The following is a 16,440-nucleotide window of genomic DNA, read 5'->3' as shown; positions in this document are numbered from 1 at the left end:
GTTCTTTTCATTGTTTTTCCTGCAGTGGAGCAATTCCCCTCCTCCCCAGCCCATGAAAGAGAGCTGCACTGTTGTGTCTTAATACCAACATCCTCCTGGTTTCCTGTATGCTTATCTGCTTGGGTAGAAGAGGGGCTTAGAAGTCCATGGTAGAAAAAAAGCTAGTCTGCAAGGTATTTCCTTCTAGTATCGTTTATCATTTATTAAACTTGATATACCGCCTTGGCTGCAACACAATTCAAAGCAGTTTACAATAAAATGCATTATTAAAATTGAAATAGAATGCCATTAAAAATAGGATCTCCATCGAAACTTGGTGGAAGTTACTTATGAATGAATGCTTATCTAGTCTGTTGGAGAAGATTGCATAAATCCTCTATACAAAAGAAACAAAAAACATTCATTCAAAGACCGACACTGCAAAAATGTGCTCTGCACTAATTTTTTCAATTAAGCAAAAGATCGTTTGAAAAGGTGAATTTTCAAAAGTAAATGAAACAGAGTATAAGAAGATTCTAAACGTAAATTTGAGCGTAAAGAAGTCCATAGTGCTGGCGCAATAGCAAAATATTCTGAATTTCGGGTTCTCTCCCATTTTGGTTATTCCTTATCCCTTGAAAACAATCTATTATATATCAAAGATCGGAGAGTCCTTGATGGTGAATAAGGAATAATTAAAGTTGCCAGATAATCAGGAATACCCGGATGTAATGTTTTGTAGTCACTTTAAGTATAGATAGCTTGACAGGCTGGATGGGTCAGTTAACTTTTCTGCCATCACTTATGAGGGCTGGCTTAATCATTAGGCAGACAAGGCAGTCACTTAGACAGCATTTCCTGGTGGCAACAAAGAATAGCTGCAGCTAAGGTAAAAACAAAGGGCCCAATATTCAGAATGTTTTAAACAGCCAGAAGAGGCTCCTGGCCGTTTAATCGCCTGCCCGAAGCTAACTAGGCTATTGGGCTAGACATGGACTATTGGTCTGACCCAGTAAAGCTATTCTTATGTTCTTAACTGGGCATTTTCAGTGGCACTTAACTGGGAGCATGCCCTGTATAGAATAGTGTTTTGCATGGATCTGGCACCTAAATTTTGGGCGCTGAACTTAAAAAGCAGGTGTTAGAGAACCCATGCCAGTCCCTGATTTGGGTCGTTCTGGTCCCTCATGCCTGTTTCTGATGCCATTTCTGAGGGTGGATTTTGTGGATCTGGTGATGGACGAGCCTGATTTCTACTCTCTGCATTGCTGGTGCAGGTGTCCTGTGGGGAGATTCCTGGAGAAGGAGATGAGTGTTTGCTGTGTTTTCTTGAATCTGATGGGAAAATTACTTTAACAACATATCCAACTCTTAGCTGATGAAAAGATCTAGGCTAGTATAGAGTTACTGTTCAAAATGCAGTTAGTTTAATCTAATTAGGGTCGTATCTTATTTTTATTCAACTTTATTGTTATGTTTATAACAAACTGCCTCAGTTCTGCTCCAGGATATACTCTCCTCATCGCCTCGAGGCAGATGCTTTTCTTCTGAAATGGACAAATCAGTTTCTGTATGCTTTTCCTCCATTTCCTCTCATTCTCAAGACACTTGTCAAACTCAAACACGAACATGCCACCATGATTCTGATAGCTCCTTGGTGGCCCAGACTACTGTGGTTCTCCCTTCTACTTCAACTCAGCAACAGGGAGCCACTACTTCTACCAGTTTTTCCCCTCTCTGCTTACACAGAGTCAGAGGTTTCTGCTTCATCCCAACCTGCAGTCTCTACACCTGACAACTTGGTACCTCTCAATCTAACTGCCACTTTACAGTTTTCTCAATTTGTCAAGGACATTTTAGAGGCTTCTAGGAAGCCTACCACTAGGTAATGTCGCAACTAGAAATGTACTAGGTTTTCTGCTTGGTGCACCATTCATCACAAGGAGCCTCAATCTACCTCTTGCATTTATCTCACTCAGGCCTCAAATCCACATCCATTCGAGTCCATCTCGGTGCAATTGCTACTTTTCATCAGCCTATAGAAGAGAAGCCCCTCTCGACTTATCCTGTGATTTCCAGATTTATGAAAGGACTTTTCAATATCAAGCTACCTCTCAAACCACCTCCAGTGGTTTGGGATCTCAATGTTGTTCTTGCTCAATTGATGAAGCCTCCTTTTGAACCAATGGCTTCGGCTCATCTGAAATATCTCACTTGGAAAGTGTTTTTTTTTATTGCTCTCACATCTGCTCGCAGAGTCAGTGAGCTACAAGCTTTAGTAGCGGACCCACCTTTCACAGTATTCCATCATCACAAGGTGGTCCTCTGTACTCATCCTAAATTCTTGCCTAAAGTGGTTTCAAAATTTCATCTCAACCAATCCATTGTACTTCCAGTGTTTTTTCCAAAGCCTCATTCTCATCCTGGAGAAACAGCTCTTCATACTCTGGACTATAAGCGTGCTTTGGCTTTCAACGTGCAACGCACTAAGCCACACAGATCTGCTCCTCAACTTTTTGTCTCCTTTGATCCAAACAAGTTGGGACATCCAATTTCCAAGCGCACCATCTCCAACAGGATGGCTGCTTGCATCTCTTTCTGCTATGCTCAGGCAGGACTGCATCTACAGGTCAAGTCACAGCCCATAAAGTCAGAGCCATGGCAGCATCAGTAGCTTTCCTTAGATCTACTCCTATTGAGGAAATCTGCAAAGCTACCATTTGGTCCTCGGTTCATACTTTCACCTCTCATTATTGTCTGGATTCTTTTTCCAGACGGGATGGCCATTTCGGCCAGGCAGCTTTACAAAATTTATTCTCCTAAATTGCCAACGCTCCCACCATCCCATTCTGGCTAGCTTAGAGGTCACCCACATGTGAGAATATGCTGCCTGCTTGTCCTGGGATAAAGCACAGTTACTTACCGAAACAGGTGTTATCCAGGGACAGCAGGCAGATTTTCTCACAACCCACCCACCTCCCCTGGTTGGCTTCTCTGCTAGCTATCTGAACTGAGGTGACGCGTGCCCTACGTCAGGCGGGAAGGCACTGACGAACTTTCTTAAAGTTTTACAAGCAAGTCTGCTTGCGAGGCTGTCCACATCTAGGCTTCGTGGATGACGTCACCCACATGTGAGAATATCTGCCTGCTGTTCCTGGATAACACCTGTTATAGTAACTGTGCTTTTCCTGCTGTAGTAAGAATGGCCTTAGCACTGGGGAAAATACCACACAAGGGTGTGCTAAGGCCAGTTTTTGCTGCTGCTTAGTAAAAGGACATCTTGGGAAATTAATTTGATGCCTTAAGGTCAAATTGAAGGAGGGAAGAAAAGAGTGAAATTTTGGCTAGCATGTCTTATATCTTGGTACTGGTCCTTCTTACCATGTTACTATGTTCAGTTACCAGACTTCACTTAGGATATTGCTCTCTTACTTCTGCAAAGAATTCTTGATGCACTGCTCCACACAAGGGAATTGCAAGTGCTGATGTTTTTCTTATTTTTAGAAGAGAAATTTCCACCAGGTGCACCTTATTCTGATATATTTAAATGCAGTTTGTGAAATGTGTTTTCAAGTTGCTGGTTTCTTTGCATTTTTCCCCCTTGTTCTCGGTAACGGAATAGAAGGTATTGTGCAGAACTTGGATGGTTCTGGTTCAGTTTTCATGTTGGGTTTTTGGACCTCGCCAGCTATTTTCTGCTGACATTGCAGCACTGTATATGGGTGGAGCGCTGACAGAAAAAGAAACTGAGGGACCTTAGAAGGCTGACCGTTGAGCCAAAACAAGAGCCCCATTTTTAGATTTCTCTTCCCTAGGTTATGGACAGTATTGTGGCCCTGACCGTAGGGTCATGTCTCAAAAATGATTGGTAAGTGCTGGCTTCTTTTAAAAGAGAGTTTATTCAAGCCGTCAGTAACATAGTAGATGATGGCAGATAAAGACCCAAAATGGTCCGTCTAGTCTGCCCAACCTGATTCAATTTAAATTTTTTTAATTTTTTCTTCTTAGCTATTTCTGGGCAAGAATCCAAAGCTCTACCCAGTACTGTGTTTGGGTTCCAACTGCCGAAATCTCTATCAAAACCTACCCCAGCATCTCTCCCTACAGTAGTTTTTTCTTACATTTAACTCATACTCTTAGTGGTGATTCTTCCATATTAATTCTACAAGTTATTGATCCTTTATACCCCAATCAGATCACTGAGATCTATTGACCAACATCTATTAGTTACGCCCTCACTTAAAGTTATTAATACACGACGGCACTTTATCTTCTCTGTTACAGCTCCTCAAACTTGGAACTCCCTCCCTATTTATCTCAGAGAAGAAAAGAACTTAGATAAATCAGCCACTTCATCCCACATCTCTGGAATAAACTCCCCCCCCAACTCAGGCAACAGAACTCTTTATTGACATTCCGTAAAATGGTAAAGACCCTCCTCTTCAACTAAAGGTCTCCCTCAGTCTACACCCCCCCTTAAACCCCACCTCTCTCTTCTCTCCCCTATTTAACTTCTCCTAAATTTCAGTATAGTCCTCTCTTAGTCTGTACTCTGATAAATTGTCTGTACTCTGAAAAATTGTCTGTAGCCTGATAAAATACTGCACAATCTTGTATGTCCAAGCATCTAAACCTATTGCACATTTATTTGCCTAACTATTTCTACTGTGTATGTTTACTTGTAGACCGTTCTGAGCTACTGGGAGAACGGGATATAAATCTAAATAAATAAATAAAATAAATAAATAAATAAATAAAAGTAAACTTAAGAGCTTTCTTTTCAAATACGCTTATGATATTTAGGAGTCCCAGCCTATTTTTGCTTATTTTCATAAGGCTACTTCTTTTATTTCCTTCCTATTGTTTTTTTACCATAATCGTCCTTCGTTCTATCATTATTGTATTTCATTACCCTGCCTTTCCCTTTGTTTTCCTTTTCTGTTTATTCTGTTAGTCGTTAATTTAATATGTTTTGTTCAGTGTCCATCTGTCTTTTATAACCCCTGTATTATCTGTAAATTTATAACCCCTGTATTATCTGTAAATTGAATGATTTATTTGAGTAAGCGATTAATCAATCAAATACTTAATAAACTTGAAACTTATTTAGAGCAGAAAGAAGGGATGGAGCGGTGTATCTATGAAACCAGGTCGGTCCTGTAACGAGGATTTTTCTGAGGTGTCACTCATGTGTGATTGTATTAGCTGTACTATACAAGGAGCTATATTGTGTCTTGCTGGAGAGCTGATTTAAGGAAGATGCATTTGGATTCCAAAGGGATGGAGCTCTTCACAACATTCATTTGCTAGAGAGTGAACCCTTTCACCAAGAGTGGAATCATGCTAGAAAAGATGGAGATCTTCCTCCTGCACAGGCAGTCTTTCCCTCAGGTTGGGTCTTCAGTTAAGTACTGGCACGCAGGATAGCCAGGAGAATAGCCTGGCAGAAAAGAATGCAAGGAACTAAATAGGATATCTTCACAGCCAGTGACTGCGTGAACTGTAGATACCAGGAAACAGAATTATAACATCAAGGATGCAGACAGTGACAGAACTGCTGAGTTAGCCAATAGTAGAAGGAAGATACAAAGCCAAATCTGGATTTTTATTTATTTGTTCATTCAATTTTCTATACTGTTCTCCCAAGGGAGCTCAGAATGTTTTACATGAATTTAGTTGGGTACTCCAGCATTTTTTCCTATCTATCTTGGCATTTGTTTCCTGATGCCTTATGGAACCTTCAGCAAAGATTACAATGAGCAGACAACAACTACCATGTTTATTTTGGAGTGTGAGTTTAAAAGCAGGACTAGCCAAATAGCCTTTCTCCTATAATTGGAAAACTTGGCAACTCTGGAGAACTGGGAAAACATATCTCCTGGGCAGGAAACAAGATGGGTTCAGCAAACCAGAAGAAAGGAAAACTAATCTCCACAGAAACAGAACAAAAAAGCCAAAAAAAAATGGAGAGATGATCAAAACCAACCAAGGATATATATAACTTAGAAGTGAATCTACAGCATCACACTACAGATAAAAAGGTTTGTTTATTTATTTTTTACCCATGTGCACAGTGTTAATGCCCTCTAAATTGCAATAAGAAATGTCAAGGTTGTCATTTTGTCATCCCATATATATTATCTCTCCCCCTCCCCTCCTTCCTGTTACTTCGAAGAAAGGAGCCTCAAAGGAGAGAATTGGGAGGATGTATGCAAACACTGCACATAACTACTGTATGCACTGAACTATTTCCAAAAATCTGACAGCTAATATACCAACTCTTAGACAGCACTAGCAAGAAAGGTAATTCTGGATTGTGAATCTTTCATCTATATCGGCTCCACAGGAAATGAAGCAAAGGAGCCTATGAAGTGCAACATCAAGGCAATTCTAGTTCCAGGGCTGAACTCATTAAAGTGTTGTATATATTCATCAGAGAACTAGTAAAAGGGTAGGCTGGGGAAGAGAAGGGAGGCAAGCATGAAAGAATGTCGGGATCATTACATATTAAGAGAGTTCTTTTGAAACCTGATTGTATTTTCTCTTATTTCCTCTAAATGTTGGCTTAAAACAGTCCCATTTGCCACTATATGCTGCAGCTGTGCAAAGCTGTATTTGATGGTTACATTATGAAATGCACCAATTTAATTTTTTAATAGTCCCCTGCTAACTTCTAAAAAATACACACATATTGTAAATGGGGCATTAGTATTACACCTGGTGCTAGACACATCCACATTAAAGAAAGCTGCTCTAATTGATCAGTTTTCCACTGGAGACAGTAAAGGAAGTCACAGTAGGTACTTTTCGTTCCCTAGGGGGGGCTCTAATTGGGGCCACCAGTTCACAGAATCATAATGCTATGTTTTTGACATTGTTTCAGATCACTGATTGAATCATGTCAGCAAATGTGTGGAATTTTCAAGTGTGGAACTCCGAGCCATCATGAAGTTCTTATTCCTACCAAAGAAAACTCCAAAGGAAATCCATGAATGTATGATGCAAACACTGAGTAACAAATGCCCACAATACTTCACAGTGAAGAAGTGATGTGCAAACTTTCAGCGTGCAGATTTCGAGACCAAAGATGCAGCAAGGTCTGGGAGGCCTCAAACTGTGTCAACTCCTGAAATTGTTGACCATGTCTATGACCTGATTTTGGCAGATTGGCGAATATCGGCTAAAACAATTGCTGAGACACTACAGAGATCCAGAGAACATGGGTGTATAATCCATGAGCAACTGGCTATGCAGAAGCTGTCAGCCAAGCAGGTGCCCAAATGTTTGAATGCTGATGAGAAACAATGTCAAGTGGATACTTTCAAGTTGATTTTGCAGTATTTTCAGTGAGCTGGTGCCAACTTTTTGGAAGTTGATGAAACATGGTTACACCACTATGATCCCGAGACAGAACAGTCCAAACAGTGGTGGTACTCAAGTTCTCTAAGGCCAAGGAAATTCAAGACCCAGAAGTCAGCAGGAAAGGTCATGGCCGTGATCATTTGGAATCAGGAAGGTGTTGTAATAACTATCTTCCAAGGGACCAAACAGTTAATACAGAATACTACTGTAACTTGCTGTGCCAATTAAAGGAGGCATTGAAAGAAAAAAGGAGAGGGAAGCTGTGGAAAGGAGTTCTGTTCTTGCAAGACAATGCACCTGCTCACAAGGCTGGCAAAAACAATTTTTTGATGCAGTTGGGGTTTTATTGCATAGACCATCCATCCTACTCACCAGATATTTCTCCATCTGACTAGTTTCTGTTTCCAAACCTTAAAAAGAAATTGAAAGGAGGTGACTGCAGCAGTGGAGCAGTATTTCAGTGACCAGACATCAGAGTATTTTTTGGAAGGGTTACAGAAACTTCAAATTCAATGTGCCAAGTGTTTTGAACTTAGGGGTGAATATGTGGAATAACTTGTAAGATTCATGGCTCCATGTCGTTCCCTTCTTGGTTGGGCTCTCGTATTTGCAAGGGGTTATACACTAGGACAGAGCATAGGCGGTTACTGCTGCACTTAGGCACTTGCACTTACACCAGCTCTATGGCTGGTATAAGTCTGAACACCTAAATGTTAGGTGCATAAATATGTGGTTACACTAATATTCTGTAAGGTAGGTGTCTACCGTGTGTCTTTTGAGCCTTTAATTAGAGGTGGTACTACTATTATTTTTATAACGCTACCAGCCGTATGCAGTGCTGTACAGTCACAAAGAAGAAGAAAACAGTCCCTGCTCAAAACAGCTTACAATCTAAACAGACAAGACAAACAGGATGTCATGGATACAGTTAAGGGAAATGGTTAATCTTCTGGATGGGTTGGTGGGCAGTGGGGAGTAGGGTTATTAACTGAAGGCTATATCAAAAAGGTGGGTTTTCAGTCTTCTTTTAAACAAGGGAAGGGGCTTGGCGGACAAACACGGGTAATTTATTCCATGCATAGGGGGTAGTTAGATGAAAGGAACGAAGTTTGGAATTGGCAATGGAGGAGAAGAGTAAAGCTAAGAGTGACTTATCTGATGAACAGAGTTCTCTGGGAGGTGCTTTAGGAGAGAGAAGAGAGGAGAGATACTGAGGGGCAGGAGAATGAACACACTTGTAGGTCATCAATAGGAACTTGAACTGTATGCGATGGCGGATAGAGAGCCAGTGAAGTGATTTAAGGAGAGGAGTGACATGAGTGTAGCGAGGTTGGTAGAAGAAGAGTAGCTTTGCACAGATTGCAAAGGGGAGAGGTGACACTGCGGGAGACCAGTTAGAAGTAGATTGCAGTAATCTAAGCGTGAGGACAAGGGTCCGGATAGTGTGCTTAGAGAGGAAAGGTGAATTTTGGTGATATTGAAGAGATAGAAGCGACAGGTTTTAGCAGCTTGTTGGATGTACATAGAAAATGAGAGGTCAGAATCAAGGACGACTCCAAGGTTGCGAGCAGAGGAGACTGGAATAATGACAGCATTATTACTGAGCTGGAGAAAGGAAGAGGAGGAGCAGAGTGTTTAGGAAGAAAGAGGAACAGCTCAGTCTTGAAAATACTTAATTTCAGATGATAGTAGGACATCCAGGCAGAAACTTTTTCTTGGACTTTAGGTGACATTTTGGGTGTGGAGAGGTACATCTGGGAGACATCAGCATATTGATGATATTGGAAGCCATAGGAGGAGATCAGGGCACCAAGGGAAGAGGTGTAGAGAGAGGAGGTCCTAAGACAGAACCTTGGGGTATGCCAACCGCTAGTGGGGTAGCAACAGACCCTACGCTCTCAGCGGACTAGGTCCCTAAGGTTTTTATGTGGATCATTTTACTTTTATGTGGATTGTTCACGTTGCTTTTGGAACTTTTAAATTTTCGATAAAGTCCATTTCAGGAACATCGTCACTCCACATTGTTTTTTAGTTTCTCTTGGATTTTCTTCTCTATGGATCTCCCAGGGTCAATTACTTTGTTTTGGTTGCTTCTCTGAAGACTATTCATCCACTTCTATATTTTAAAGATGGGCTCTATTTTCTGGGTCTGAACGATTAATTTTTCAGACATCAATTTATCCTCTGCACAGGCAAATGGCAAATATCGTATTTCCCCGCATATAGGCCGCAAAAAATGCCTATACATGTTTTAAAACTCTTAGATAAGCTGCCCCATGTTACAAGCCGTGGCATATCTAAGAGTTTTAAAACCACATGGGGGTGGCCTATACATCCCTCCCCACCCCACCCCCGTACACATTCCTCCTTCCCCGGTAAATACCCTACCTCCGCCGGCTGTCTCCTGCCTCCTATGGGTGGGGCCTTATATGTTTGGGCCAGTCAGAGCCTTAGGCCATGGATGCCCGCCATTTTGAAGAGGCAGGCCAGCTGGCCGGAGGGAGTAGGCATCCCTCCATCCAGCCATCTAACCAAGGTAAGGGGGAGAGGGCAGGGATTGTCGGAGGCACAGGACAGGTGGTATTGCATGGTGGCGGGAGAGTATGTGCATCTCTCCCACTGCTGAGGGGTGTTTGGGGGGGGGGTGTTTCTTGGTGGCAGGAGACATTGGGTATCTCTCTTGCTGCCGGGGGGGGGCATATAACCAGACAGTACCAATGAAAATCCTGTTTGGCCACCACAGCACTAGCTGGCTCGAATTATTCAAGTTGACTTACTTAAACAAGTCTCATAAAATTGCTTGTCCAAAGGACCTGCTTCTTCTGCATATGCTGTATAGGCTGCAGAGTTATACTACTACTTCACTATTTATTTCTATAGTGCTGCTAGACGTAGTATGACCGGGTAAGACCTGGACTGGAGTAGCCCAAGCCTTGACCTGGGTCCTCCAAGCCTCAGCCGAGCGGTTAAATGAGGCATGGAGGGGTAGAGGGGTGTCTGCATTAAAATAAAAAGGTCCAATATAGGTGTTCAGTGTAAATTTTAAGATGACTTTATTTTCTGGTCTTATATTGTAGTGCAATTCCAAAACATACAAAACAAAAACTCTCACTGGTGGCTAAACAGCCTGTTAGCCCACCATGCTTTATTCCTTACTAAAGTTCAAGCAAAACACAAAAATAACTTTTCAATTTCTAGTCCTGGAACCTGCAACCTGCAACCTGCTTGCACTACTTGGACAGGGTCCCCACAGTTCTCCAGTGAGTATGAAAATTGATCCACCCTGCTTGTTCAGTGAGAAAGCCAAGCTGCTTACCTATAAATCAGAAAGGCATTTACCCTTCCTAGAAGCTGATGCTAAGGTCTGCAGTAGACTAAGGAAACTGAAGTATCAGTTATGGTTCTGAACTGTTTCAGTGCCATCAGATGACTTGTACCCATTTGTGAATCTGATTTATCCTGCTGTCTGCAGAAAAGACCCATTATAGGGAAGCATCTCTGCCGAACATTCCCCTCTGGAAAGAACTTGTTTACTGGTTTCTCCCATAGTCTCCCTCTATTTCCTTCTAAATTCTGCCATCCTTTCTTTTTTTGTGCAGATGACTTGACTAAGGTGAAGGAAGAATGGGAAAATGGTGTTAGGAAGACCGAGCCCATGGAGAGCAGTGAGGCTTTAGAACTTTCTTACACCTATGGGAGACAGTACAGCAGCTATGATGGAATCCAGCTAGAAAGACCTGATAGCAGCCGGACAAGCAATGGGAAACTGAACTGTGAGGTTTGCGGCCTAGCTTGCATCAGCCTGAACGTCCTCATGGTGCACAAGCGCAGCCACACTGGTAAGTAATCCTGTTACTCGGTTAGCCTCCTGCAAAAAAGAGGGTAGTGGTAATAGTTGTATAATAGCTACCATAGGATGTTTCTCCAGATGGAGTATAAGAAATGAGGTATATGAGTAGGCTTGAAGAATAATCAAGTGTTTGGCTGCTAAGGACCCGATATTTAGTTGGTGGTGATCAGTGTTTTGCTGAACAGTGCTGGGTTAGTCCTGGCATTCATATGGCCCTCTTTGTATAAAGGTTGCTCACCACTGCTCTAGTCCTTTTCAAGCACTGTTGCACCTCAGAGTGCTCCCCCACTTAATTCCACCTCTTCCAACCGCTGCCCTATTTCTGCAAAATCACAATGCATGTCCACTGCCATGCTACTAGTGATCTTGAACTGCATCACCATTAAATCAGTTTTTAGTTCTCTGAACCATTCCTGGAGCTCACTGAAGATGATCTGCTCCTCATAGTTCAACTCAATGGGAGCCTTCCCTCATAACTCTCCTCTCTTGTATTGTGAGGGCCCACCTAGCACTGAGCGAGAATTAGAAGGCCTTGAGCATGTGTAGATGCTCAAGGCCCAGCCCAAGCAAGAGGGAGGATCTTTGGGCACCGGCACTGGCATGTCCTGTGAGTTGGTGCCGGTGCCAGATCGGGGTAAGCAATTGTGTTTGGGTGGGTGGGTGGGGGATGCCGAATCGTGGGGGGGGGGGGGAGTGGGGGTGTGGAGCAGCGCCGGTGGCCTCGGGGGTGTGGGGTAAGATGGAGCAGCACAGGTGGCCTCGGGGGTGGGGGGTAAGATGGAGCAGCACTGGTGGCCTCGGTGGGGGGGGGGGAGAATGAATCAAGTGAGTTTCCCTTACTTCCTATGGGGAAACTCACTTGATTCGTTCTCCCCCCCCTACCGAGGCCACTGTAGCTCCTCTTGCCGCCCAGACTGATCTCTGCTGCCTTCCCTGCAGTGCGAGCCTGCAGGTTTAAAGCGGGGCTGCACGCCGCAGTGCTGCCCCACTTTAAACCACTCAGAGAATAGTTAATCTCTGGAACGCATTGCCAGAGGTTGTTGTAAGAGCAGATAGTGTAGCTGATTTTAGAAAGGGTTTGGACAATTTTCTGGAAGAAAAGTCAATAGTCTGTTATTGAGAAAGACATGGGGAGAGCCACTGTTTGTCCTGGACCTGTAGCAAGGAATGTTTGCTGCTCTTTGGGTTTTGGCCAGGTACTAGTCACCTGGATTGGCCACTGTGAAAACGGGCTTGAGGGCTCGTTGGTCTAACCCAGTAAGGCTATTCTTATGATGTATTGAGAAGTGTACACAGAAATGCCATTAGAGATCACAGTAAAGCAGTTTAAAGTACCATGCATGTTATGCAACATAGAGCTTGAGGGGAAGCTCATGTAGGGTTTGGTTGGGTGGAGAGCTGAATAGGTTGATGTATAGTATATTTATATATCATATGCCCTTAAAAAGGAGAGGTTTTTTTTTGGTTGTTTTTTTTTGGGGAGGGGGGGTGGGTTTCAGAATCCGAGGTAAGTAGGTTCTTTCTTGATTGTTGGAAGATTGTTACAGGTCTTGGTGCCAATATAATTGATCCCCCTTCTCTGTATCTTTTCCAGTTCTCTACAAGCTCCTTTACAAAGCCACATTAGGCTTTTTATTTCATCGACCGTGGCAGTATTAGCTCCGACGCTCATAGAATTCCTGTGAGTGTCGGAGTTACCTCTACAGCTGGCGATTTTTTTTTAAAAAAAAAAAAGGGGGGGGAGGGTATATCTTTTTGAAATGTAGAAACTAGAATTACACATAAAATTTGAGATGCGGTGATATCATCAAGCGATACAGAGTCGTTATGATATTCTGTTTTATTCTCCATTCCTTTCCTAATAATTGCTAGCATTCTGTTTGGCTTCTTGGGTGCATCATTGTACACTGAGGTAAGGTAGTTAAATTGTGAGTCCTCCAGGACAGGGAAAATACCTGATTAAATTGGATCATTCATTCAAATTTTTTAGCCCATCCTCAAGAATGGTTGTGAACCCTTGTTAACCACTCATGGCTGTGTCGATGGGCAGTATATCAAATAAAAAATAAACTTGGAAACATTATCCATGATGATACTAATATCCTTTTTCTGGGTGATGACCTCCAATGTGGGATCTTGCATTGTGTAGCTATACGTTGGATTGTTCTTCCCTATTTGCTTCAGTTTGTGAGTGACCACATTTAATCTCATCTACATTTGGATGGCCAGCCTTCCAGCCAAACACCGAGGGCTCCTTTTACAAAGGTGCGCTAGCATTTTTAAGGCACGCACCGGATTAGCGTGCGCTAGCCGAAAAACTACCGCCCGCTCAGGGAAGCGGTGGCGGCTAGCGCGTGCGGCATTTTAGCATGCGCTATTCCGCGCGTTAAGGCCCTAATGCGCCTTCGTAAAAGGAGCCCTGAGTGAAGTCTAACGGTGTCACTCCATGCCAGAATATAAGGGTCAGTTAAACCATGGAGACTGCAGATTTGATTTATGGGGGTGATTGTATTTCTTAATCTTTGAATTTCTGAATGTTCTGACTTAACTAGAACTTTATAAACTTCCCTTTCCTTATTTAACTATTTAAATATTTGCAGAATTTCTTAGTCCTGGCGATAGAAAGGAGGCAGGGTAGTGCGAATGTTAGTGATAGTATAAGGAAAAGAGACCTTCCCTCATGCTCGCAGATTACACGAATGTGTGCTGATTTGATCTGCAGGAGAACGACCTTTCCAGTGCAATCAGTGTGGGGCATCCTTCACCCAGAAGGGTAATCTTCTTCGCCACGGGAAATTGCACACGGGAGAGAAACCTTTTAAGTGTCATCTCTGCAGCTACGCATGTCAAAGGAGAGATGCACTTTCAGGACACCTGCGTACACATTCCGGTAAGTTAGAATATACCCAGAAGTAAATATATATATTTTTTGATTAAGAAATTTTTAAAATACCATGCATCATACTTAGATAATATAAAAACCCCAGGGGGGGGGGAAAGCACAGGAAACACCATTCCAGTAGACATTAACTATCTAAGAATTTCCCGCCCTACAAAATCAGTATTCATATCATTTAGTTAAGATAAACTTTTATCAGAGACCTAGTATTCTAATCAGCCCAAAAATTCTAATAGTAGTTTGGGTTCAAAGGATAAGAAAATATACAAACCATCAAATGCCAGGACCCTTGTTTTTAAAGCCAGGAAATCATTATTGCTCTTCTGTGGTGACTGAGCTAAATCAGGAAATATACAGTACATATAGGGTCGACATTTTTACCAGTAAAATCACTTGTGTGGGGTTATCTGCTGATATCACTGCACAACAATTTTTTGGTTAAGTCTTGATTCCTGAAAAGTTTTTGGTGATTATGACAGGTACCAACTTGGTATGCTCAAATATGGTTTTGGTTTTACTGCATCACGTAAGAACTATGAGAAATAGACATTTTTATGTTTACTGACAATAAAATATATAGTCAAGTTTACGTTTCGCACAAGCGACTAAATGAAACAGAATTAAAAGTGTTTTGCTCCCGAGTTTCTTTTATATTCAGTGTCTGGTGCATCACGTTGTAGCATCCAACAATAGTCGGCAAGCATTGACGGATTCCAATTGCCCTGGTATCGTTTCTCCATCGTAGCTATGTCTTGATGAAACCTTTCACCGTGCTCGTCACTCACAGCACCGAGATTTGCGGGGAAGAAGTCCAAGTGTGAATGGAGGAAATGAATCTTGAGTGACATATTGCACTTCATTCTCTTGTATGCTTTGAGAAGTTTGTCTACCAGCTGAATGTAGTTTGGGGCTCTGTAATTGCCCAGAAAATTGTCAACAACGTCTTTCAAGGCTTTCCAGCCAATTTTTTCCGGCCCAACTAACAAATCTTCAAATCGCTTGTCACTCATAACATGTCTGATCTGGGGGCCAACAAAAATACCCTCTTTGATCTTGGCATCAGTTATTCTTGGGAACATCTGTCTTAAATAACGAAAACCTTCCCCTTCCTTGTTCATTGCTTTCACAAAATTCTTCATGAGTCCCAGTTTAATGTGAAGAGGAGGCAAAAATATCTTTGTCGGGTCAACAAGCGATTCATGTGCTACATTTTTCTGTCCTGGAACTAACTTTTTACGGAGTGGCCAGTTCTTTCTAGAATAGTGCGACTCTCTGTCTCGGCTGTCCCATTCGCAGATGAAACAGCAGTACTTTGTATAGCCAAGCTGCAGTCCTAGTAACAGAGCAACGACTTTGAGGTCTCCACAGATATTCCAGTTATACCTGGTATACTGGACATACTTTAGTAACATTTCCATATTCTCATATGTTTCTTTCATATGTGCTGCATAGCCAACAGGTACTGAAGGATAAACGTTGCCATTGTGCAACAGAACAGCTTTCAGGCTTAACATTGACGAATCAATGAAAAGACGCCACTCTTCCGGGTTGTGATCACAACCAAAGACCGAGAACAATCCTTCAATGTCACAACAGAAACAGAGACTGTCGACTTGTGCAAAAAATTTGGTTATATCATGATGCCGGTCTCGAAACACAGAAATTTTCGTACCTGGTGATAGCAAACACCATTCCTGCAGTCTCGAACCTAGCAGCTCAGCTTTTGCTTTTGACAGACCCAAATCTCTGACCAAATCGTTCAATTCGGACTGTGTTATCAGATGTGGATCGCCTGATGAGGATGGTTCAAAATCCGGGTCAATGTCACTGTTAGAACCCTGCACTGCAGTTTCTTCATCTGGTTCGTCTAAGGTCCAATCCTCTGGTGGTTTCGGAACTGGAAGACTGTCATCATGTGGCATGGGTCTCATTGCTGAAGGCAGATTAGGATATTCAATTGACTTCTTGTTTTTGGCAGAGAAACCAGACACATTAGTCAAACAGAAATAACAGTCCGTCACATGGTCTTTCTGTTCTCGCCATATCATCGGAACAGCAAATGGCATCGTCTTTCGAGTACCTCTGAGCCAGGCTCTCAGACTAACAGCACATGTCGCACAGCAAATGTGAGGCGCCCATTGCTTGTCTTGATCACCTATTTTGCAGCCAAAATACAGATGATAGGCTTTCTTTACAAGGGCAGTCATCGAACGTCTCTGAGGCGTAAGTGTATATTCCCCACAGATATAGCAGAATGTGTCGCGGCTGTTACGACACCGACGAGACATATTGCCCGACACCAAAACGTCTATAGCATCAAGCTTACTTACTGTTATATTGCTACAGCTAC

At 42.5% G+C, this 16,440-nt stretch overlaps 1 protein-coding gene across 3 annotated transcripts in view; it reads left to right on the top strand.

Moving 5' to 3' along the window:
- Positions 1–16,440, top strand: part of IKZF3 (IKAROS family zinc finger 3) — a 117,665-nt gene that overhangs the window by 40,537 nt on the left and 60,688 nt on the right. For all 3 annotated transcript variants that reach the window (XM_033917392.1, XM_033917391.1, XM_033917393.1), the window contains 2 exons: positions 10,941–11,180; positions 13,914–14,081. In XM_033917392.1, the coding sequence (XP_033773283.1) occupies positions 10,941–11,180; positions 13,914–14,081 (408 nt within the window). The remainder of the gene's footprint in view (positions 1–10,940; positions 11,181–13,913; positions 14,082–16,440) is intronic.

This window comes from Geotrypetes seraphini, chromosome 13 (assembly GCF_902459505.1).
Source record: "Geotrypetes seraphini chromosome 13, aGeoSer1.1, whole genome shotgun sequence".
NCBI classification, from domain to species: Eukaryota; Metazoa; Chordata; class Amphibia; order Gymnophiona; family Dermophiidae; genus Geotrypetes; species Geotrypetes seraphini.
The sequence above is the reverse complement of the archived record's forward strand: the minus strand, read 5'-3'. Positions and strand labels throughout refer to the sequence as shown.